This window comes from Bombina bombina, chromosome 1, assembly GCF_027579735.1.
Source record: "Bombina bombina isolate aBomBom1 chromosome 1, aBomBom1.pri, whole genome shotgun sequence".
Lineage (NCBI taxonomy): Eukaryota > Metazoa > Chordata > Amphibia > Anura > Bombinatoridae > Bombina > Bombina bombina.
This window is the reverse complement of record NC_069499.1, coordinates 51518037-51542312: the sequence shown is the minus strand read 5'-3', so window position 1 is coordinate 51542312 and position 24276 is coordinate 51518037. Positions and strand designations below refer to the sequence as shown.

Below are 24276 nucleotides of genomic sequence, written 5' to 3'. Positions count from 1 at the left end.
ACTGAACTCGCAGACCGGACTGGGTACACATCCCATGACCCTGCAACATGCTCAGCCCTGGGTGCTCACTGGCACTCACAGGAAACTGTGCTGTCCCTAGAGTCACAGGCAGTTAACCCCAGACAGGTCTAGGTGCAAGAACCATAGGGAAAATTACAAAACAAATTAATACAACACACAGAGAAAGTCCAGCACTCACTTACAAGCTCTCAGCTAAGATTAAAAGCAAAAATGGAAGAGTTAGTTACCACATAAACTTTTTAATCTCTGTGTGTTGTATGTATGTATGTATATATATAAATATATATATATATATATATATATACACATATATACATATATACACACACACACATACAGAACATATATATTTATAGGAATAACACAATACCCAAAAACTGCAATGTAAAGGCACTTTTACAACCTTTCACTTCAACCCCTTAAAATTGCTTTGTGCAGCTATAATTTAAAGAAATAAAGATGCTGCCATATTTAATCAAAAAAGGGAACAAAACACTTTTTTTGTGGGGGTAATTAGGGGACATTTTTTTTTAATCAACCAGAAATCTGATCTCCGATTAATTTTCATAGTGTTTTTGCTACCGCGAGCTTGCGGTAGCACTAACCAGCCACTTGTAATGTAGTGGCTGTTTATCTGCGAATTTGCCCGTTTACAGGCGCACAATAAATTAGCGCACCACTTGTAATCTAGCCAAACATGGGTAAAGGTGCAATGAAGGTAGGAGAAACATTTCACTGGTTACCTTTAACCGGAGGATGTGGTTCTCCAGCTCCTCTCTCTCCTGACGAAAGTGTGTCAGCATCTCCTGGATACTACGCTCGTGCTTGCTCTTTGCACTTTGTATTGTGGATCTCAGGTCAGAGAGCTCTCGTTGATGTACATCCCTTTCATTCTTTAGCTGTCTTCCTGCCGAGGTCAGTTCTTCACGGGCAAACTCTGCCTGCTTTTCGGCCTCACATAGACTTCTCCTTAGTTCTTTTCCAGATTTTTCTTCCTGTGCTAACCTGCTATTTAGCTCTGCTCGCTCCGCACTGAGATCTTTAACTGCTTCTTGCAACTCCAACATTTTCTCTTTACTCTTTTCATAAGCCCGGCCAAGTGACCCCAACTCCTCTTGTAGTCGCTCTTGGTCCTCCTGTAGCTGGTGTTGAAGTTCTCGATATCTCTGCAGTTCCCCTAAGTTGAAATATAGCAGTAAATTTAGAAAGAATAAACAAATGAACATACATAAAAAGTAGCGCATAAGCTTGAATTATATTTAAACAACAAGTAAGCAATCCGAATTCTTTGCAATTATATATAAACAATAGGGTACTCCGAAAATAGGTTCATATTGTAGAGAGAAACACAAGGGACCTGTTTCTGCTGGCCTGAAAAAAAAAGAAAACTCTTCTACCCGACTTAAATAAGACCTTTTGGGGATTATTTTTATTTATTTATTTTATTTTACTAACATATTGTTTTTATTTTATAAGGAGGGAGGATTTAACAGTTGGATGAGAGGTTAGCTGTTGGTGGGGGCTACAACTAACAGAGGGTAGGGATTGTCTAAGTGGGACCTGGGTGATGGGGTCAACGGTGGTGGTGAAGGTGAGGAGAATAGATGGAACAGGATCAGGCTAGTAGACGCTTCAAAGGGACAGTCTAATCAAAAAACAGAATTTATGTTTACCTGATAAATTACTTTCTCCAAAGGTGTGTCCGGTCCACGGCGTCATCCTTACTTGTGGGGATATTCTCTTCCCCAACAGGAAATGGCAAAGAGCCCAGCAAAGCTGGTCACATGATCCCTCCTAGGCTCCGCCTTCCCCAGTCATTCGACCGACGTAAAGGAGGAATATTTGCATAGGAGAAATCATATGATACCGTGGTGACTGTAGTTAAAGAAAATAAATCATCAGACCTGATTAAAAAAACCAGGGCGGGCCGTGGACCGGACACACCGTTGGAGAAAGTAATTTATCAGGTAAACATAAATTCTGTTTTCTCCAACATAGGTGTGTCCGGTCCACGGCGTCATCCTTACTTGTGGGAACCAATACCAAAGCTTTAGGACACGGATGATGGGAGGGAGCAAATCAGGTCACCTAGATGGAAGGCACCACGGCTTGCAAAACCTTTCTCCCAAAAATAGCCTCAGAAGAAGCAAAAGTATCAAATTTGTAAAATTTGGTAAAAGTGTGCAGTGAAGACCAAGTCGCTGCCTTACATATCTGATCAACAGAAGCCTCGTTCTTAAAGGCCCATGTGGAAGCCACGGCCCTAGTAGAATGAGCTGTGATTCTTTCAGGAGGCTGCCGTCCGGCAGTCTCATAAGCCAATCTGATGATGCTTTTAAGCCAAAAAGATAGAGAGGTAGAAGTTGCTTTTTGACCTCTCCTTTTACCAGAATAAACAACAAACAAGGAAGATGTTTGTCTGAAATCCTTTGTAGCATCTAAATAGAATTTTAGAGCACGAACTACATCCAAATTGTGCAACAAACGTTCCTTCTTTGAAACTGGATTCGGACACAAAGAAGGCACGACTATCTCCTGGTTAATGTTTTTGTTAGAAACAACTTTCGGAAGAAAACCAGGTTTAGTACGCAAAACCACCTTATCTGCATGGAACACCAGATAAGGAGGAGAACACTGCAGAGCAGATAACTCTGAAACTCTTCTAGCAGAAGAAATTGCAACCAAAAACAAAACTTTCCAAGATAATAACTTGATATCAACGGAATGTAGGGGCTCAAACGGAACCCCCTGAAGAACTGAAAGAACTAAATTGAGACTCCAAGGAGGAGTCAAAGGTTTGTAAACAGGCTTGATTCTAACCAGAGCCTGAACAAAAGCCTGAACATCTGGCACGGCCGCCAGCTTTTTGTGAAGTAAAACAGATAAAGCAGAAATCTGTCCCTTCAAAGAACTTGCAGATAATCCTATCTCCAAACCTTCTTGAAGAAAGGATAGAATCTTAGGAATTTTTATCTTGTTCCATGGTAATCCTTTAGATTCACACCAACAGATATATTTTTTCCATATTTTATGGTAGATTTTTCTAGTTACAGGCTTTCTAGCCTGAACAAGAGTATCAATGACAGAATCTGAGAACCCTCGCTTTGATAAAATCAAGCGTTCAATCTCCAAGCAGTCAGTTGGAGTGAAACCAGATTCGGATGTTCGAACGGACCTTGAACAAGAAGGTCCTGTCTCAAAGGTAGCTTCCATGGTGGAGCCGATGACATATTCACCAGGTCTGCATACCAAGTCCTGCGTGGCCACGCAGGAGCTATCAAGATCACCGATGCCCTCTCCTGATTGATCCTGGCTACCAGCCTGGGGATGAGAGGAAACGGTGGGAATACATAAGCTAGGTTGAAGGTCCAAGGTGCTACTAGTGCATCTACTAGAGTCGCCTTGGGATCCCTGGATCTGGACCCGTAGCAAGGAACCTTGAAGTTCTGACGAGAGGCCATCAGATCCATGTCTGGAATGCCCCACAATTGAGTTATTTGGGCAAAGATTTCCGGATGGAGTTCCCACTCCCCCGGATGAAATGTCTGACGACTCAGAAAATCCGCTTCCCAATTTTCCACGCCTGGGATGTGGATTGCAGACAAGTGGCAGGAGTGAGTCTCCGCCCATTGAATGATTTTGGTCACTTCTTCCATCGCCAGGGAACTCCTTGTTCCCCCCTGATGGTTGATATACGCAACAGTCGTCATGTTGTCTGATTGAAACCGTATGAATTTGGCCTTTGCTAGCTGAGGCCAAGCCTTGAGAGCATTGAATATCGCTCTCAGTTCCAGAATGTTTATCGGGAGAAGAGATTCTTCCCGAGACCAAAGACCCTGAGCTTTCAGGGGTTCCCAGACCGCGCCCCAGCCTACCAGACTGGCGTCGGTCGTGACAATGACCCACTCTGGTCTGCGGAAGCTCATCCCCTGTGACAGGTTGTCCAGGGTCAGCCACCAACGGAGTGAATCTCTGGTCCTCTGATCTACTTGTATCGTCGGAGACAAGTCTGTATAATCCCCATTCCACTGACTGAGCATGCACAGTTGTAATGGTCTCAGATGAATTCGCGCAAAAGGAACTATGTCCATTGCCGCGACCATCAAACCTATTACTTCCATGCACTGTGCTATGGAAGGAAGAAGAACAGAATGAAGTACTTGACAAGAGCTTAGAAGTTTTGATTTTCTGGCCTCTGTCAGAAAAATCCTCATTTCTAAGGAGTCTATTATTGTTCCCAAGAAGGGAACTCTTGTTGACGGAGATAGAGAACTTTTTTCTACGTTCACTTTCCACCCGTGAGATCTGAGAAAGGCCAGGACAATGTCCGTATGAGCCTTTGCTTGTGGTAGGGATGACGCTTGAATCAGTATGTCGTCCAAGTAAGGTACTACTGCAATGCCCCTTGGTCGTAGCACCGCTAGAAGGGACCCTAGTACCTTTGTGAAAATTCTTGGAGCAGTGGCTAATCCGAATGGAAGTGCCACAAACTGGTAATGCTTGTCCAGAAAGGCGAACCTTAGGAACCGATGATGTTCCTTGTGGATAGGAATATGTAGATATGCATCCTTTAAATCCACCGTGGTCATGAATTGACCTTCCTGGATGGAAGGAAGAATTGTCCGAATGGTTTCCATTTTGAACGATGGAACCTTGAGAAACTTGTTTAGGATCTTGAGATCTAAGATTGGTCTGAATGTTCCCTCTTTTTTGGGAACTATGAACAGATTGGAGTAGAATCCCATCCCTTGTTCTCCTAATGGAACAGGATGAATCACTCCCATTTTTAACAGGTCTTCTACACAATGTAAGAATGCCTGTCTTTTTATGTGGTCTGAAGACAATTGAGACCTGTGGAACCTCCCCCTTGGGGGAAGCTCCTTGAATTCCAGAAGATAACCTTGGGAGACTATTTCTAGCGCCCAAGGATCCAGAACATCTCTTGCCCAAGCCTGAGCGAAGAGAGAAAGTCTGCCCCCCACCAGATCCGGTCCCGGATCGGGGGCCAACATCTCATGCTGTCTTGGTAGCAGTGGCAGGTTTCTTGGCCTGCTTACCTTTGTTCCAGCCTTGCATTGGCCTCCAGGCTGGCTTGGTTTGAGAAGTATTACCCTCTTGCTTAGAGGATGTAGCACTTGGGGCTGGTCCGTTTCTGCGAAAGGGACGAAAATTTGGTTTATTTTTAGCCTTGAAAGACCTATCCTGAGGAAGGGCGTGGTCCTTACCCCCAGTGATATCAGAAATAATCTCTTTCAAGTCAGGGCCAAACAGCGTTTTCCCCTTGAAAGGTATGTTAAGCAATTTGTTCTTGGAAGACGCATCCGCTGACCAAGATTTTAGCCAAAGCGCTCTGCGCGCCACAATAGCAAACCCTGAATTTTTCGCCGCTAATCTAGCCAATTGCAAAGTGGCGTCTAAAGTAAAAGAGTTAGCCAATTTGAGAGCATGAATTCTGTCCATAATCTCCTCATAAGAAGAATCTTTATTGAGCGACTTTTCTAGTTCATCGAACCAGAAACACGCTGCTGTAGTGACAGGAACAATGCATGAAATTGGTTGTAGAAGGTAACCTTGCTGAACAAACATCTTTTTAAGCAAACCCTCTAATTTTTTATCCATAGGATCTTTGAAAGCACAACTATCTTCTATAGGGATAGTAGTGCGTTTGTTTAGAGTAGAAACCGCCCCCCTCGACCTTGGGGACTGTCTGCCATAAGTCCTTTCTGGGGTCGACCATAGGAAACAATTTCTTAAATATAGGGGGAGGGACAAAAGGTATGCCGGGCCTTTCCCATTCTTTGTTTACAATGTCCGCCACCCGCTTGGGTATAGGAAAAGCTTCGGGGGGCCCCGGGACCTCTAGGAACTTGTCCATCTTACATAATTTCTCTGGAATGACCAAATTCTCACAATCATCCAGAGTAGATAACACCTCCTTAAGCAGAGCGCGGAGATGTTCCAATTTAAATTTGAATGTAATCACATCAGGTTCAGCTTGTTGAGAAATTTTCCCTGAATCTGAAATTTCTCCCTCAGACAAAACCTCCCTGGCCCCCTCAGACTGGTGTAGGGGCATTTCAGAACCATTATCATCAGCGTCCTCATGCTCTTCAGTATTTTCTAAAACAGAGCAGTCGCGCTTTCGCTGATAAGTGGGCATTTTGGCTAAAATGTTTTTGATAGAATTATCCATTACAGCCGTTAATTGTTGCATAGTAAGGAGTATTGGCGCACTAGATGTACTAGGGGCCTCCTGTGTGGGCAAGACTGGCGTAGACGAAGGAGGGGATGATGCAGTACCATGCTTACTCCCCTCACTTGAGGAATCATCTTGGGCATCATTTTCTCTAAATTTTGTGTCACATAAATCACATCTATTTAAATGAGAAGGAACCTTGGCTTCCTCACATACAGAACATAGTCTATCTGATAGTTCAGACATGTTAAACAGGCATAAACTTGATAACAAAGTACAAAAAACGTTTTAAAATAAAACCGTTACTGTCACTTTAAATTTTAAACTGAACACACTTTATTACTGAAAATGTGAAAAAGTATGAAGGAATTGTTCAAAATTCACCAAAATTTCACCACAGTGTCTTAAAGCCTTAAAAGTATTGCACACCAAATTTGAAAGCTTTAACTCTTAAAATAACGGAACCGGAGCCGTTTCTATATTTAACCCCTATACAGTCCCTGGTATCTGCTTTGCTGAGACCCAACCAAGCCCAAAGGGGAATACGATACCAAATGACGCCTTCAGTAAGCTTTTTCTATGTATCTGAGCTCCTCACACATGCATCTGCATGCCTTGCTTCCCAAAAACAACTGCGCAATAGAGGCGCGAAAATGAGGCTCTGCCTATGATTAGAGAAGGCCCCCAGTGAAAAAGGTGTCCAATACAGTGCCTGCCGGTTATTTTACATAATTCCCAAGAATAAAATAACTCCTCAAAGCTATGAACTATTAAAAATGCTTATAAATCAATCGTTTTAGCCCAGAAAAATGTCTACCAGTCTTTAAAGCCCTTGTGAAGCCCTTTATTCTTATTTAATAAAAATGGCTTACCGGATCCCATAGGGAAAATGACAGCTTCCAGCATTACCAAGTCTTGTTAGAAATGTGTCATACCTCAAGCAGCAAAAGTCTGCTCACTGTTTCCCCCAACTGAAGTTAATTCCTCTCAACAGTCCTGTGTGGAAACAGCCATCGATTTTAGTAACGGTTGCTAAAATCATTTTCCTCTTACAAACAGAAATCTTCATCTCTTTTCTGTTTCAGAGTAAATAGTACATACCAGCACTATTTTAAAATAAACTCTTGATTGAAGAATAAAAACTAAATTTAAACACCAAAAAACTCTAAGCCATCTCCGTGGAGATGTTGCCTGTACAACGGCAAAGAGAATGACTGGGGAAGGCGGAGCCTAGGAGGGATCATGTGACCAGCTTTGCTGGGCTCTTTGCCATTTCCTGTTGGGGAAGAGAATATCCCCACAAGTAAGGATGACGCCGTGGACCGGACACACCTATGTTGGAGAAATAAACTTTCTTGATTCAGATAGGGCATGTCATTTTAAACAACTTTCAATTTACTTTTATCACCAATTTTGCTTTGTTCTCTTGGTATTCTTAGTTGAAAGCTAAACATAGTAGGTTCATATGCTAATTTCTTACACCTTGAAGGCCGCCTCTAAGTTGAATGCATTTTGACAGTTTTTCACCACTAGAGGGTGTTTGTTCATGTGAGTCATATAGATAACACTGTGCTCATGCACGTGGAGTTGCCTAGGAGTAAGCACAAATTGGCTAAAATGCAAGTCTGTCAAAACAAATGTAATCAGGGGGTGTCTGCATAGGCTTAGATAAAAGATAATCACAGAGGTAAAAAGTATATTAATATAACAGTGGAATGGGTCATAAAGGGATCATCTATCTTTTAAAACAATACAAATTCTGGTGTAGACTGTCCCTTTAATTTAACTGCATAGCTTAATTGCAATTACATTTTGATTATTCTGTTTTTTGTTGCCAATTTCCTTGTTTCTACAAAATCTGATTGTGGCTCAATATTTTCGCAACCTCTTCATTTTTTAAAAAATTGGTAAAACCTGCCTTATATTTTTTTCTGATTTATTTAAGGGACACAATATGCTACCTTCTAGGCGAACAATGGTCTCTTGAGATTCCCGTAGCTCCCGTTCCAGTTCCATTCGCTGTTCATGAGCCTCACTTAGACGCACCTCACGCAGATGAAGCTCCTCTTCCTGCAAAGCCCGCTTGGCAAGAATTTCAGAGAGCTCCCTTCGCAGGTTCTCAGCCTGCTGCAGCATAGACTGTAGTTGTGACTTTGTCTCCTCCTTTTCCTTTGTGACCTGCATATGGAGCCAGGGAGGCATATTATTTTTAAAAGTCATGAGAAGACAAAAACACAATTGGAAATATTTTAAGTACTAAGAGGGGGAAAAAAAAGTTAAAAATGTTTGTCATGTAAAAGTATTGGATGCAGCTATAAATACTTTTTGCCTCTCTAACTTGCCCTTAAAGGGATAGGAAAGTCAAAATTAAACTTGCATGAATCAGATAGTGCAGGTCATTTTAAGACACTTTTAAATTCACTTCTATTTTCAAATGTGCTTCGTTCTCTTAGTATCCCTTGTTAAAAAATGAATACGCACATATCATAGACTAGAGCTGCTGCTAATTGGTGCCTGCACACATTTGTCTCTTGTGATTGGCTAAATATATATTTTCAGCTTCCTGTCAGTAGTGCAATGCTGTCCCTTCAGCAATGGATAACAAGAGAATAAAGAAAATTTGATAATATAATTAAATTGGAATGTTGTTTAAAATCGTATATTCTATCTAAATTATAAAAGAAAATTTGGGGGATTACTATCCCTTTAAAAGGGAAATAAAACCAATTTATTTTTCATGACTCAGACAATTTTAAGCAACTTTCCAGTTTACTTCTATTATTAATTTTGCATCATTCTCTTGGTATCCTTTGTTTAAGGAGCAGCTATGGACTACTGGGAGCTAGCTCAACACATTGGGTGAACCAATGACAGCAGGCATATATGTGCAGCCACCAATGAGCAGCTAACTCCCAGTAATGCATTCCTGGGCCCTGAGCTTACCTTGGGTGCTTTTCAACAAAGGATACAAAAAGAACAAGCAAATAAGATAATAGAAGTAAATTAAAATGTTGTTTAAAATTGCATGCTCTATACAAATCATGAAAGCTTAAATTTTGACGTAACTATTCTTTTAAAGAAATTAACACACTTCACCTGGACATTTTGATCTGTAATCTCGCTGATGTTCTCCTCCTTCTTCTCCAGATCCCGTTCCAGCTTTTTACATCTTAGCCTCAAGCGCTTGACTGCTTCTTGTGCTCTCGTCTTTAGCTCTTCTTTTTTTTTCTCAACTTCAAGCCTCATCACCTCTGCCTGCCTTAATTCAACCACGTATTGCTCAGACTCCCTTCCTGCCTCCTCTAGTTGCTGGCCCATCTCAGAAGCTTGCTCTTCCACCAGCCTGCGCTCCCTTTCACATGTCTCATAGCGACTTTGAATATCCTTTAGTTGCTCCAGCATTCGCAGCTGCAGTCTCTCTCGCTTCTCCATGTCAGAAGTCAGAGCCTAGGTGGGAAGGAGATTAAATGGAACCTTGAATTCTGTCTCAACTGAAACAAGGTGCTACATATAACCTACATCGCTCTAGAAATAAAATGAAAAATTCTTGCTAAAACAGAAAGAAAGTCCCCATCTGTTTCAGTCTAGCAGAATATATATATAATCATAACCCCCCAGAAATGAATTTATCAGCTAAAGTTCTTACATAAATTATGTTTTTTTTCATATAGGAGGCAAGAGTCCATGAGCGAGTGACGCATGGGATATAATACCCAAGATGTGGAAGTTCACGAGTCACTAGAGAGGGAGGGATAAAATAAAAACCGCTATTTCCAATGAGAAATTAGATCCAAAAAACTAAGTTTTCTTTTAAAAAATTAAAAAAACTCAAATCATAGGCACTAGAATCAAACTGAAACACTGTCTGTAGAACCTTTCTACCAAAGGCTGCTTCTGAAGAAGCAAACACATCAAAATGGTAAAATTTAGTAAATGTATGCAAAGAAGACCAAGTTGCTGCTTTGCAAATTTGATCAACTGAAGCTTCATTCTTGAAAGCCCAAGATGTGACGACTGATCTAGTAGAATGAGCTGTAATTCGCTGAGGTGGAGACTGCCCGCTTCCAAATAAGCTTTGTGAATCAAAAGCTTCAACCAAGATGCCAAGGAAATGGCAGAGGCATTCTGACCTTTTCTGGAACCAGAAAAAATAACAAATAGACTAGAAGTCTTTCTGATGAAAACTAATAAGGAGAGAAATAGAGGCGCCACATAGGGTGATATTGTCTGGAATTCCAAACAAAAAAAAGGCGTGTTACGGAGCCCCTAAGGGTGGCTACTCACAAGATGTAGCGGCACAACCGGAGTGCCTAGCAGGACGATACAGGACCCACAGAGTCGCTGTAAGGCTCACACAAGAACCCGGAGCATCTAGAAGTCTTTCTGAAATCTTTAGTAGCCTCAACATAATATTTCAAAGCTCTTACCAAATCCAAAGAATGTAAAGACCTTTCAAGAGTATTCTTAGGATTAGAACACAAGGAAGGAACAATAGTTTCCCTATTGATGTTGTTAGAATTCACAACTTTAGGTAAAAATTTAAAAGAAGTCCGCAAACCAGCTTTATCTGGATGAAAAATCAGATAAAGAGACCCACAAGAGAGGGCAGACAATTCAGAAACTCTTGTAGCAGAAGAGATAGCCAAAAGAAATAACACTTTCCAAGAAAGTAGTTTAATATCCAAAGAATGCATAGGCTCAAAAGGAGGAGCTTGCAAAATCTTTAATAACAAATTTAGAAATAGATTTAATAACAGGTTTGATACGAATCAAAGCCCGAACAAAACAGTGAATATGAGGAAGCGTAGCAATCTTTTTATGAAATAAAACAGAAAGAGCAGAGATTTGTCCTTTCAAAGTATTTGCAGACAAACCTTTATCTAAACCATCCTGAAGAAACTGTAGAATCCTAGGAATTCTAAAAGAATGCCAAGAATAATCATGAGTGGAACACCATCCTGAAGAAACTGTAGAATCCTAGGAATTCTAAAAGAATGCCAAAAATAATCATGAGTGGAACACCATGAAATATAGGCTTTCCAAACCCTATGATAAATCTTCCTTGAAACAGACTTACGAGCCTGTATCATAGTGTTACTTCCCTGGAAATATCAGGAAGTTTAGCAATCTTTCTATGAAATAAAACAGAAAGAGTAGAGATTTGTCCCTTCAAGGTACTTGCAGACCATCCTGAAGAAACTGTAAAATTCTAGGAATCCTAAAAGAATGCCAAGAGAATTTATGAGAAAAACACCATGGAATATAGGTTTTCCAAACCTGATAATAAATCTTCCTTGAAACAGACTTACGAGCCTGTAGCATAGTATTAATCACTGAGTCAGAGAAACCTCTATGACTAAGTACTAAGTGTTCAATTTCCATACCTTCAAATTTAGCCATTTGAGATCCTGAAGGAAAAACGGCCCTTGAGACAGAAGGTCCGGCCTTAAAGGAAGTGGTCAAGGTTGGCAACTGGACATCCAGCCTTTGAGGCCATGCTGGTGCTATCAGAAACACATGCAATTGTTCCAATATGATCTTGGAGATCACCCTTGGAAGAAGAACTAGAGGCGAAAAAATGTAAGCAGGTTGGTAAAACCCAGGAACTGCTAATGCATCCACCATCTCCGCCTGAGGATCCCTGGACCTGGAAAGGTACCTTGGAAGCTTCTTGTTTAGATGGGAAGCCATCAGATCTATTTCGGGGAGAACCCACATCTGTACAATATGATAAAATACATCTGGATGGAGACCACTCCCCTGGATGTAAAGACTGACGAGATAATCTGCTTCCCAATTGTCTACACCTGCGATATGTATCGCAGAAAGGAGTTGGATTCCGCCCAAGAAAGTATCCGAGATGATACTTTCTTCGCTAAAGGACTGTGAGTCCCCCCTTGATGATTGACATATGCCACAGTTGTGATATTGTCTGTCTGAAAACTAATGAATAATTCTCTCTTTAATAGCGGCCAAGCCTGAAGAGCCCTGAAAATAGCACAGAGTTCTAAAATATTGATTGGTAAGCTCGCCTCTTGAGGATTCTAAACTCCTTGTACTGTGAGAGACCCCCAGACAGCTCCCCAACCTGTGAGACTTGCATCTGTTGAAATCACAGTCCAAGCAGGACGAACAAAAGAGGCCCCTTGAATAATCCGATGATAGACTAACCACCAGGACAGAGAGCATTGAATGTTGGGATTTAAGTATATGAACTGTGATATCAGAGTATAATCCCTGCATCATTGATTCAGCATGCAAAGCTGCAGAGGTCTCATATGAAAACAAGCAAAGGGGATCGCGTCCGATGCTGCAGACATGAGACCTAAAACTTCCATGCATGTTTCTATATCAAATCCATTCAATGTTCCTGCAATTGTACCGTATGATCCTAACAAGGTATCATACCATGCCCTTCAGGTTCGTATTTTACACTCTGTTGTTGGTGGAAATTTAACTTCTATATCTACAAAGATCTTTTGTACATTTAATCCAACCTTTCTACAAGTTAAAGGTATCCTTTATTTTTTCCTGGATTAATAACTGTACTATTCTTATTAATTAAAATAATATATTGTGCCTATAAATTTCGATTACTTATTTTGGAAGCATTAAAACACACAAATACATTCAAGTTTGACATATTAAACACAAGTATTCTCTTGGCATACATATAAGGCAGATCTGTGGAACTATTTTGTGCTAATGTTTGTATAGTTTGTATTCTTTCTTGGACAGTTGTCCATATACAGTGGGGCAAAAAAGTATTTACTCAGCCACCAATTGTGCAAGTTCTCCCACTTAAGAAGATGAGAGGGGCCTGTAATTTTCATCATAGGTATACCTCAACTATGAGAGACAAAATGTGGAAACAAATACAGACAATCACATTGTCTGATTTGGAAAGAATTTATATGCAAATTATGGTGGAAAATAAGTATTTGGTCAACATCAAAAGTTAATCTGAATACTTTGTTATATATCCTTTGTTGGCAATGACAGAGGTCAAACGTTTTCTGTAAGTCTTCACAAGGTTGTCACACACTGTTGCTGGTATGTTGGCCCATTCCTGCATGCAGATCTCCTCTAGAGCAGTGATGTTTTGGGGCTATCGCTGGGCAACACGGACTTTCAACTCCCTCCAAAGGTTTTCTATGGGGTTGAGATCTGGAGACTGGCTAGGCCACTCCAGGACCTTGAAATGCTTCTTACGAAGCCACTTCTTCGTTGCCCGGGCGGTGTGTTTGGGATCATTGTCATGCAGAAAGACCCAGCCACGTTTCATCTTCAATGCCCTTGCTGATGGAAGGAGGTTTGCACTCAAAATCTCACGATACATGGCCCCATTCATTCTTTCATGTACACGGATCAGTCGTCCTGTTCCCTTTGCAGAGAAACAGCCCCAAAGCATGATGTTGCCACCCCCATGCTTCACAGTAGGTATGGTGTTCTTTGGTTGCAACTCAGCATTCTCTCTCCTCCAAACACGAGTTGTGTTCTACCAAACAGTTCTACTTTGGTTTCATCTGACCATATGACATTCTCCCAATCCGCTTCTGGATTATCCAAATGCTCTCTAGCATACTTCAGACGGGCCCGGACATGTACTGACTTAAGGAGGGGGACACATCTGAGTCCCTGGCGGCGTAGTGTGTTACTGATGGTAGCCTTTGTTACGTTGGTCCCAGCTCTCTGCAGGTCATTCACTAGGTCCCCCCGTGTGGTTCTGGGATGTTTGCTCACCGTTCTTCTGATCATTTTGACCCCACGGGGTGAGATCTTGCGTGGAGCCCCAGATCGAGGGAGATTATCAGTGGTCTTGAAGGCCTTCCATTTTCTAATTATTGCTCCCACAGTTGATTTCTTCACACCAAGCTGCTTGCATATTGCAGATTCAGTCTTCAGCCTGGTGCAGGTCTACAATTTTGTTTCTGGTGTCCTTCGACAGCTCTTTGGTCTTCAACATAGTGGAGTTTGGAGTGTGACTGTTTGAGGTTGTGGACAGGTGTCTTTTATACTGATAACATGTTCAAATAGGTGCCATTAATACAGGTAATGAGTGGAGGACAAAGGAGCCTCTTAAAGAAGAAGATACAGGTCTGTGAGAGCCAGAAATCTTGCTTGTTTGTAGGTGACCAAATACTTATTTTCCACCATAATATGCAAATAAATTCTTTCCAAATCAGACAATGTGATTGTCTGGATTTGTTTCCACATTTTGTCTCTCATAGTTGAGGTATACCTATGATGAAAATTACAGGCCTCTCTGTACATGCCTCTCTTTTGCCCCACTGTATACCCCAAATCTACTCCAGCACAGCGTATTGAAGTCAGATTATTAATGTATTAGTTCCGGTATCATCATATAAACAGTAATTTGGTCAATACTTTTGTCCTGATGGGGGTGTCCAAGGATATCCTGGATTAACAGTCACATTGGCTATATTACAATACGTTTTGCCATCACATGTATTATTATCCTGTTGTCGAATTCGTGTTCGATTCACCCACCCCCACCTAACAGTTTGACTTTCTGTACAATCTCTTCTCCTGGTGCTATGGCTTGTGCTCCAAAAAGCTTTCAATGGAGGCCAAAAATAAGAATCCATATACTGGATTTCAGCCATATCTGTAAAAAGTGAAACACAATTTTATTCTCGAAATTAACATTTGTCCTCAGGTATATATTCCCATTGTTCTTTACCTGTTCTCATTACCAATAAAGTTTTATCATTGCCTACAGCAATTACTTCAGCCGCATCTGGCGGTCCTTGAAGATTTTGAATCCCTATTTTAGCACCTACATTTTAAATATTTGATGAACCAAAGCCCTTATCCCCTCTTACTGTTAATGTAGTTGGGGGTTCACCCTCTTCCATAGTTGCCATGAACAATGGAATTATCAACAATCTAACTATCCTGTCCCCTTCTTCAATATGTAATACTAGTCCTAAAGCCCGTGTACACGGGCCATTTTGCAGTACAGCGGTCTCACCCCTTGCTCTCTCTCTATCCACCCTCTGTTTTGCTCTCTCTTTCTCCCCTCTCTTTTGCTCTCTCTTTCTCCCCTCTCTTTTGCTCTCTCTTTCTCCCCTCTCTTTTGCTCTCTTTCTCCCCTCTCTTTTGCTCTCTCTCTCTCCCCCCTCTCTTTTGCTCTGTCCCCCCTCTCTTTTGCTCTCTCTCTCCCCCCTCTCTTTTGCTCTCTCTCTCCCCTCTCTTTTGCTCGCTCTCTCCCCCCTCTCTTTTGTGCTCTCTCCCCCCTCTCTTTTGTGCACTCTCCCCCCCATCTTTTGCTGTCTCTCTCCCTCTCTTTATCTCCCCTCTTCTGTGCACTCTCCCCCCTCTCTTTTGCTGTCTCTCTCACTCTCTTTATCCCCCCTCTTCTGCTCTCTCTATCCCCCCTCTTTAGAGCTCTCTGTCTCTCGGCAGTCAGCCCCGGCATCTGGCCCCCCCCAACCCAGCTCACATTCCTGCCTGGCCCTGCCCGCATCACACTTGGCCCCGCCCACGTCATGTCCGGGCCCTGCCCACTCCAACACACACCAGATGACAGCTTCGGACAAACACACTTGGCCTTTTATTATATAGGATTTGTTTTCCATTGTTCACTAAAATTACTTTAATTTTTCTTTGATAATCAGCATCTATAACTCCTCCTAGTACTGATATACCCCTCATAGCAAAACTAGATCTTGAGGCTAATTGTCCATAGTGTTCAGGAGGTATCTGGCATTCTATTCCCATTTTAATTCATTCTATCTCTCCTGGTTTCAATTATGCTAACTATTGCCCCATTAAATATATTTGGAATTGCCATAAATTAAAGTAACCTCCGCCCCAGTATCCACTAAAGTGGGAACTCGTTGTACATTACTGCATTTCCAATGTATTTGCATAGGGGCGGTTATCAATAATCTGTAAAGCATGTGATTTATTACACTGTTCTTAACCCCTGGTATGTCCCTTTAAAACCTCTGTATTTTGCTGGATTTATTACACTGTTCCATCTTTAAGTGGCAGCACTAAGAATTAGACAAGAATTGAACAAGCATAAATAAAAAAAGAGCGCTTCTCTCTTCGTATGCAAATTATTATGACCCTGGGGAAGTCTCCCTATGGGTGATGGGGGAAACCAGACGTGGACTCCTTGCCCAGTGTGCTTAGAGGAATGTGGCTGCACCTCTCTGACGAGGCCCATAGGAGGCCGAAACGATCGTCTGGGGTTCTCATGTTCCTTTTTCAGAGAAGAATTGCCTGGTATTTCGGGGCTGGACTGACCTTACTTGGCGGGATCAGACTGATATACTTCAGGAAAGTTTTCTTCTGTGAAAAGCACACTGGTCTAAAAGAAGCTGCTTCCGGGTGGTAAATCGCCATAGAACAAGCCACTGAGCTGTTGTTCGTTCCTGGTAGAACGCTTCTCTCTTCGTATGCAAAGAATTGAACAAGATTCGAAGAAGATTTGAGTCAAGCTAAATATTTTTATTTCAAAAACAATCTATTGCACTTAATATTCTACCATGTTTTCAGGACTGCTCTTCCCCACAACAGTCTCATGCCTATTCCACAGGGATGCTCACATGCTTATACCTTACCCTTCTCCACATGTAGTTTATATAGGCCCCTCTCTCCTTTCCTCTCCTTACCTTAGCTCTCATGAACTACTTTCTATTTTAAAATCTATGTCCCTAAACTGCACCACCTCACAGAAATACCCACACTGCTATAAATAAATTTCACTTACCTAACAACATTTCCCTCATCTAACTCTGCATTAACATCCTTCTCTCAATCTTGCAGTCCTCACCTCCTGTTTCTCAACCTCCTACCCTTCTAGCTTGTAAGTTCCCAAGGGAATAGGACCCTCAATTCCTCCTGTATGCATTTGTAAATTTCGTCCTGTCTCCAACAAGTTTTTTATTATTGTTTATCTAAATGAATTGCATCCATGGTCCATATTCTCCCTTAATAAACCATTCATTCGCTCAAACAAACCTGCTGCTTGCGAATAATATTGAATGTGCTATAAATGAATATTTATATTAGCAGGTTCAGCGATTTAGTTAATTAATTCAAATAAACAGCACATGTTCCTTGGCAGCAACGTTCACTGTAGTTTATTGTCAAAACATTCATAAATTAAAATAAACACATATATAACCTATGCATCTAACCTCTCTGGCTTTATACACACTTCCAATGCACTATAATGAGAGCATCTGAGAAACTGTGTGGGGTGGGGTGCTAGAAACCATGAAGATGGCTAGTGTTCCTTTAAATACAAATACAAATGTTTCTGCACACAATTATTTTACTAATATTACTTCTTAGGGGTGCAAGCAACTAACCAAATAATTACACTAAAAAGAATATTGCCACACATCCCCTTCTATATTATCAAAACAGTTTACATTTTTTAAAATAAAATAAAAAATCACCCAAGCTCATATTTTGCTTAAGCCAGTCACCAATTTACAAGTTGTCCCAATGTTGACTGGTCCTAACACTGCAATGTGATGCCTTTCTGGGCTGTAACATTCCTGCTGTAACTATATATTTCCTGATTTTAACTTTACTAACTTTCCCTTTCCGTTTTTTATATTTATTAACTGCTACCTTCATCGCAGCTACTTCAGCTATAAGTTGATAAGTACTCAACTTATCTGAAAGCAACATATTGTTGCATTGCGTTACCATAATATTACCCTCTAATTCAGAAATATGTATTTTTTCTAATTTTAAATTACACTTATGCCAATCTTCTGCTTTCTTATGTAGTACCCTATATGCTGTACACATTATCCATAGCCTCCGTTCAGCGGGCTGTTCTTTTCCTCTCTCAACAGGCACTTCCTCTAATGTTTTAACTGCATCAACAAGATTAGCTTCTTTAAGAGTCAAGTCCCATTGTTCACACAACCACGCTCCTTTAGCTACCTCATGTGCCACATCAATATAAGGTAAATAATCCCACCAGGGAATAGTAATGTCTTTGACCACGTTAACTCTTTTGTTGAGCATCTTTACCCCTAAATAAAACTTTCTTTTGTGAATAAGATTGTTATTTATTTATGATTTGACAGCATAACACCCGCAACCAACACAAGTATTTTAACAGTCAAATACTTAAATATCCCATTCTCGTCGCCAAATTATGTATTGCCTAATAAAATGTATACCTTAATACATATACTAAAAGCAATAATTGAACTCTTTGCTATACTTAATAGGTATAGTAGTTTATTCACAAAAGAAAAGAACAATCTTAAACAATAATGTATATAAACAACTTGATTATATAAAAGACAAAATAAACCGCTACATCACCAGATAATTGCATCATATATGTTCCACTTTGGCTGGGGATTCCCGTCAACTTCAGCCCAAACGATATAGAGGAACTGGGAGTTTCAATATTATTTCCAAGCGGCACATGTCTGTCCTTGGAATGAGAAGTCCAAATAAAAGAAAGTCCAAGCTCCTCTATATATAATGTTAATTATAGTTAGGTTATGAAACTGTCTATGTGTCTCTTATTCCTGTCCAGATGTATCCTGTCCAACAAATGTCTCAACCACAGATGAGTGATTTGTTCTTTTAGAATACATATTGTTTTATTCAGCATTATTTCAATCAAAACAAGTTATATATAAGCTTCAAGTCTATGCCATGTCAGCAACTCAGGATTTCTTTATTCTATATAGATTCATATAGGCCAAGAAGACTGGTTCATATTCATCACACTCTATATGGCCTGCCATATCACATTTGTATCACAGATGGTAAAAGGCCCCCTCCAGATGGTGGATTAAGCTTGCTACAGGAAGCTGCGTGTGTAGGAGATGACTGTTCGGTATGCACCTCACGGGACGGCGAGTTCTCAGAGGTGGATCGCTCATTGGTACTAAAGGGGTTAACCTTCTTTGACCTAATAACGTTGTCAAGGCATGTGAAACATAGTTGAGAGGGCTGGCATACCAAGGCCTCCTCACAATATAAACGGGTATTACTATTTGGAACAGAGGAAGTACCCTCTAGTATCTCAGAATCCTCCATAGATTAAGCTAATGACAGTAGGACAAAGAAATTAAACAATTTTTATTTCTCAAAAACGGCACCTTTATACTCTCAATGGCTGGGGTACTCACCACCTCCCCGACAATACAGAGAAATAGCGTCCTCTCTGTCAGCCAGCTCGTTCAGGAAAGAGGAAATGAAAGCGAGACCACTCCCGGTCACATGGTGAGCAAGACAGGACTGCCCCATGCTATGAGAAAAAGTACGCCAAGCTACAAGCTGTGCAGCACAAAGTGAAAGTAAAAAACTTTTTGTTCCAGCCATATAACAAACAGCCTATGAGCCCAATAAAATCTCACACATAAAGCAGCATAAAATCAAAGCATCACATTTGATTAAACCCCACTGTTCAAATATCTCCCTTTAGGAGATATTAACCCATGATTCTATTAAGATAAAAAGAGCCACACTGTGACCCTGTCTTCTAACGTTTTCAACATATGTAAAAATTGAAACGATCTTACCAGAATCCATGCTGTGGAACAGAAACACAGCCTCTTAAGTATGCCAGTCTTGTAGCATCGCTCCTGACATGGACTTAAGTGAGAAAAACAAGCAGGCAGTGAAACTCGTCAACATTGATTGCTTAGGAGTTGTTAGCAGGCAGGCTGGATGGGTTTGCAGAAAGACTCTCCCTGCATCTCCAGACTAACTTTTGTCAGTGCTCTCACTGAGAGGCTGACAAATTCTACTTAAAATTCCAGTCCCATATCGAAGGGCAGATACCCCTCCTAAGGAACTAAGGAAATCTAAAACTTCTCTGCCATCCTCTTGTGACGAAAGGCAAAGAATGACTGGGGGATGGGAGAAGTGGGAGAGGTATTTCAGCCTTTGGCTGGGGTGTCTTTGCCTCCTCCTGGTGGCCAGGTTCAGTATTTCCCAACAGTAAGAAATGATGCAGGGGACTCTCCTTATATTAAGAAGGAAATATACTTATTTGGGCTTCACTTAGATCATCTTCTGAAGAATCCTTTAGAGCAAAATCAACATAATGCTTTACCATTCTTAAAACTTTCATGATTCAGAAACCGCATGTATAGTTAAAAGATACCAGTTTATTAAATGCACACGTTATGTGGCAAAAGCTCCTAATGACCATGTTCACAGTGTATAGGTATATTACTGTATATTGGCACAGAGTGATGCAATTTTTGACATTTCTCTAAAAAAAAATAATCTACTAATAATTCAGAGTAAGTGCTATTGCATTGTATGTTTATTGTGCATTTGTGGATTATGAAATGCTACTGTATTTAACGGTCCTTTAAGCATGATTATCTGTACAAAATTTTGTAAATTTGAGACTTTACAGTTAGATTATCAACAGCTAATTTTCTATTTCATTTCCAACTAAAACTGTGATTAGAATCTCATTTTGTATTGCGGGCACGTGTGGGTATTTATTTTTGTTTCAGTTCTCAGTTGGAGTAAAGTAGTTATATACCAGTTTTAAAAGCAAATGATCTCTTGTTAAATTAACTAATCTCTGAAAAAAAATATAACTTTGGCTGTAGCTGTGTCTAAACTTTTCCATAAAGTCTTGTTAAAATATTTTAACCCCTTAATGACTGAGGACGTGCAGGGTACGTCCTCAGAAAAAAGGCAGTTAACGCCTGAGGACGTACCCTGCACGTCCTCGGTGTGGAAAGCAGCTGGAAGCGATCCTGCTCGCTTCCAGCTGCTTTCCGGTTATTGCAGTGATGCCTCGATATGGAGGCATCCTGCAATAACCTTCTACGGCCATCCGATGCAGAGAGAGCCACTCTGTGGCCCTCTCTGCACCGGACATCGATGGCCGGTATCGTTGGTGGGTGGGAGCCGGTGTGGGAGGTGGGTGGCGGCCATCGATGGCCCTGGTCATGTGGAGGGGGGCGGGATCGTGGGCGGGGGAGTCCGGGGGCGCGCGCGGGCGCGCGCACGTGCACGAGGGGGCGGGGGCGGGCGCGTGCACTGGGAGGGAGCGGGTGGGAACCGCTACACTACAGAAAAATGTGTCCCAAAACAAAATAAAAGTGGGACTTAGAATGTAAAAAAAAACCTTAGGAGTCATTTAGGTGGTGGGGGTTGGTCCGTGGGGGACCGTGGGGTGCCCTGCAAAAAAAATAAAAAAAAATAAAAAAATAAACATTTGTTTGTGTGCAAACTGGGTACTGGCAGACAGCTGCCAGTACCCAAGATGGCCCCCAATAAGGCAGAGGGGGAGGCTTAGAGAGCTGTTTTGGGGGGATCAGGGAGGTTGGGGGCTAAGGGGGGATCCTAAACACAGCATATGTAAATATGCTTTTTTTTTTCTTTTAGAAAAAAACAAAAAAAAACTTTTATTTTAGTACTGGCAGACTTTCTGCCAGTACTTAAGATGGCGGGGACAATTGTGGGGTGGGGGAGGGAAGGGAGCTGTTTGGGAGGGATCAGGGGGTGGGATGTGTCAGGTGGGAGGCTGATATCTACACTAAAGCTAAAATTAACCCTGCAAGCTCCCTACAAACTACCTAATTAACCCCTTCACTGCTAGCCATAATACACGTGTGATGCGCAGCAGCATTTAGCGACTTTCTAATTACCAAAAAGCAACGCCAAAGTCATATATGTCTGCTATTTCTGAACAAAGGACATCCCAGAGAAGCATTTACAACCATTTGTGCCATAATTGCACAAGCTGTTTGTAAATAATTTCAGTGAGAAACCTAAAATTGTGAAAAAATTAACGTTTTTTTTTATTTGATCGCATTTGGCGGTGAAATGGTGGCATGAAATATACCAAAATGGGCCTAGATCAATACTTGGGGTTGTCTACTACACTACACTAAAGCTAAAATTAACCCTAGAAGCTCCCTACATGCTCCCTAATTAACCCCTTCACTGCTGGGCATAATACACGTATTGTGCGCAGTGGCATTTAGCAGCCTTCTAATTACCAAAAAGCAAAGCCAAAGCCATATATGTCTGCTATTTCTGAACAAAGGGTATCCCAGAGAAGCATTTACAACCATTTATGCTATAATTACATAAGTTGTTTGTAAATAATTTCAGTGAGAAACCTAAAGTTTGTGAAAAAAATTGTGAAAAAGTGAACAATTTTCTTTATTTGATCGCATTTGGCGGTGAAATGGTGGCATGAAATATACCAAAATGGGCCTAGATCAATACTTTGGGATGTCTTCTAAAAAAAAATATATACATGTCAATGGATATTCAGGGATTCCTGAAAGATATTAGTGTTCCAATGTAACTAGCGCTAATTTTGAAAAAAAGTGGTTTTGAAATAGCAAAGTGCTACTTGTATTTATGGCCCTATAACTTGCAAAAAAAGCAAAGAACATGTAAACATTGGGTATTTCTAAACTCAGGACAAAATTTAGAAACTATTTAGCATGGGTGTTTTTTGGTGGTTGTAGATGTGTAACAGATTTTGGGGGTCAAAGTTAGAAAAAGTGTGTTTTTTTCCATTTTTTCCTCATATTTTATAATTTTTTTTATAGTAAATTATAAGATATGATGAAAATAATGGTATCTTTAGAAAGTCCATTTAATGGCGATAAAAACGGTATATAATATGTGTGGGTACAGTAAATGAGTAAGAGGAAAATTACAGCTAAACACAAACACCTCAAAAATGTAAAAATAGCCTTGGTCCCAAACGGACAGAAAATGGAAAAGTGCTGCGGTCATTAAGGGGTTAAAAATTATTTTTTTAATTTTAAATACCTTAAAAAAATACACAACTAAAAGGACAATTTTAATGGGGCTGCACAACATACATATATACATAGATATACAAATAACCTGAATGCTTAAGCATTAAGTATCGGCGTATTATTCTATAACACCCCCCCCCCCCGTCTAGTACAACATGAATCCGTTATCAGAGACAATAATAAATAATAATACATTTGCACATTATCTGATTAGCTATAGTGGTTTAAGGCAATACGCATAAAAGCTTATATATACCAGCAAGAAATGTATATCCCACGGCAGCTAATATCTAAGTGTGGTAGTTTAGATATAGAAATTCTATAGCTGCCTGATTACTGTAATTGGGACACAGCGCTCTACAGTTCAGCAATTTGTAAGTGCTGCGTTATTCAGTGTAAATCCGGCAAACCTGGCCAACGTGTTAAAAGATTAAAGGGATAATCTGAAGTCGACTCAATTTATTGGCATAATGGAGAGTACAAGTTGTTTTTGTTCTAAAATAAGTTAAACTGTAGCATTTTAGCTGTGATGTATTAATGCTGTTAAACCCAGGCAGCCTTAAGCAAAGTTTAACAATAAAGCTTTTTTCTATAGACTCCACTGCAAGGAAGTTGCAGTAACCTTACATTTGGAGATTTATAACCTCCTTAAGTGACATCTAATTGCTTTGGTGAGAAGGAGACAGTGCAAGTGTTCAGAGAGCTTGTGGCATTGCTTCAGCATGAATGAGAGAACTGCTGTTGTGAATAGCCTCATGCTGAATAAAAGAGTGGTGCAATGCCGGTGCTAAAGGTTTATCACAACAGGGACTGCTGATTTTGGACCAAGAAGACATTTAAGGGGACATTGTATGCAAAATAGTTCTATCAAGCATTTGAAAAAGAGCGGTATCTGGACATATTGAAAATACTTGATGTTAAAGGGGCACTGAACCCAAATTTTTTTCTTTCATCATTCAGATAGAGCAAGAAATTTTAAGCAACTTTTTAATTTACTCTTATAACCAATTTTTCTTCGTTCTCTTGCTATCTTTATTTGAAAAAGCAGGAATGTAAGTTTACGAGCTGGCCCAGTTTTGGTTCAGCACCTGGGTAGTGCTTGCTGATTGGTGGCTAAATGTAGTCACCAATCGGCACGCGCTATCAAGGGTGCTGAACTAAAAATGGGCCAGCTAATAAGCTTGTATTTTTTTTTATTTTTTTTTTTCATAAAGATACCAAGAGAACGAAGAAAAATTGATAATAAGAGTAAATTAAAATTGCTGCTCTGAATCATGAAAGAAATCA

The 24276-nt window shown here is 40.6% G+C and overlaps 1 protein-coding gene across 1 annotated transcript in view; it reads right to left on the bottom strand.

The window, feature by feature from the left end:
• CEP128 (centrosomal protein 128) overlaps positions 1 to 24276 on the bottom strand; it is a 667652-nt gene that overhangs the window by 403599 nt on the left and 239777 nt on the right. Inside the window, exons 14-16 of the mRNA XM_053697350.1 lie at positions 9314 to 9664; positions 8179 to 8395; positions 765 to 1198 (exon numbers count right to left, since the gene is read on the bottom strand). Of these exons, the coding sequence (XP_053553325.1) occupies positions 765 to 1198; positions 8179 to 8395; positions 9314 to 9664 (1002 nt within the window). The remainder of the gene's footprint in view (positions 1 to 764; positions 1199 to 8178; positions 8396 to 9313; positions 9665 to 24276) is intronic.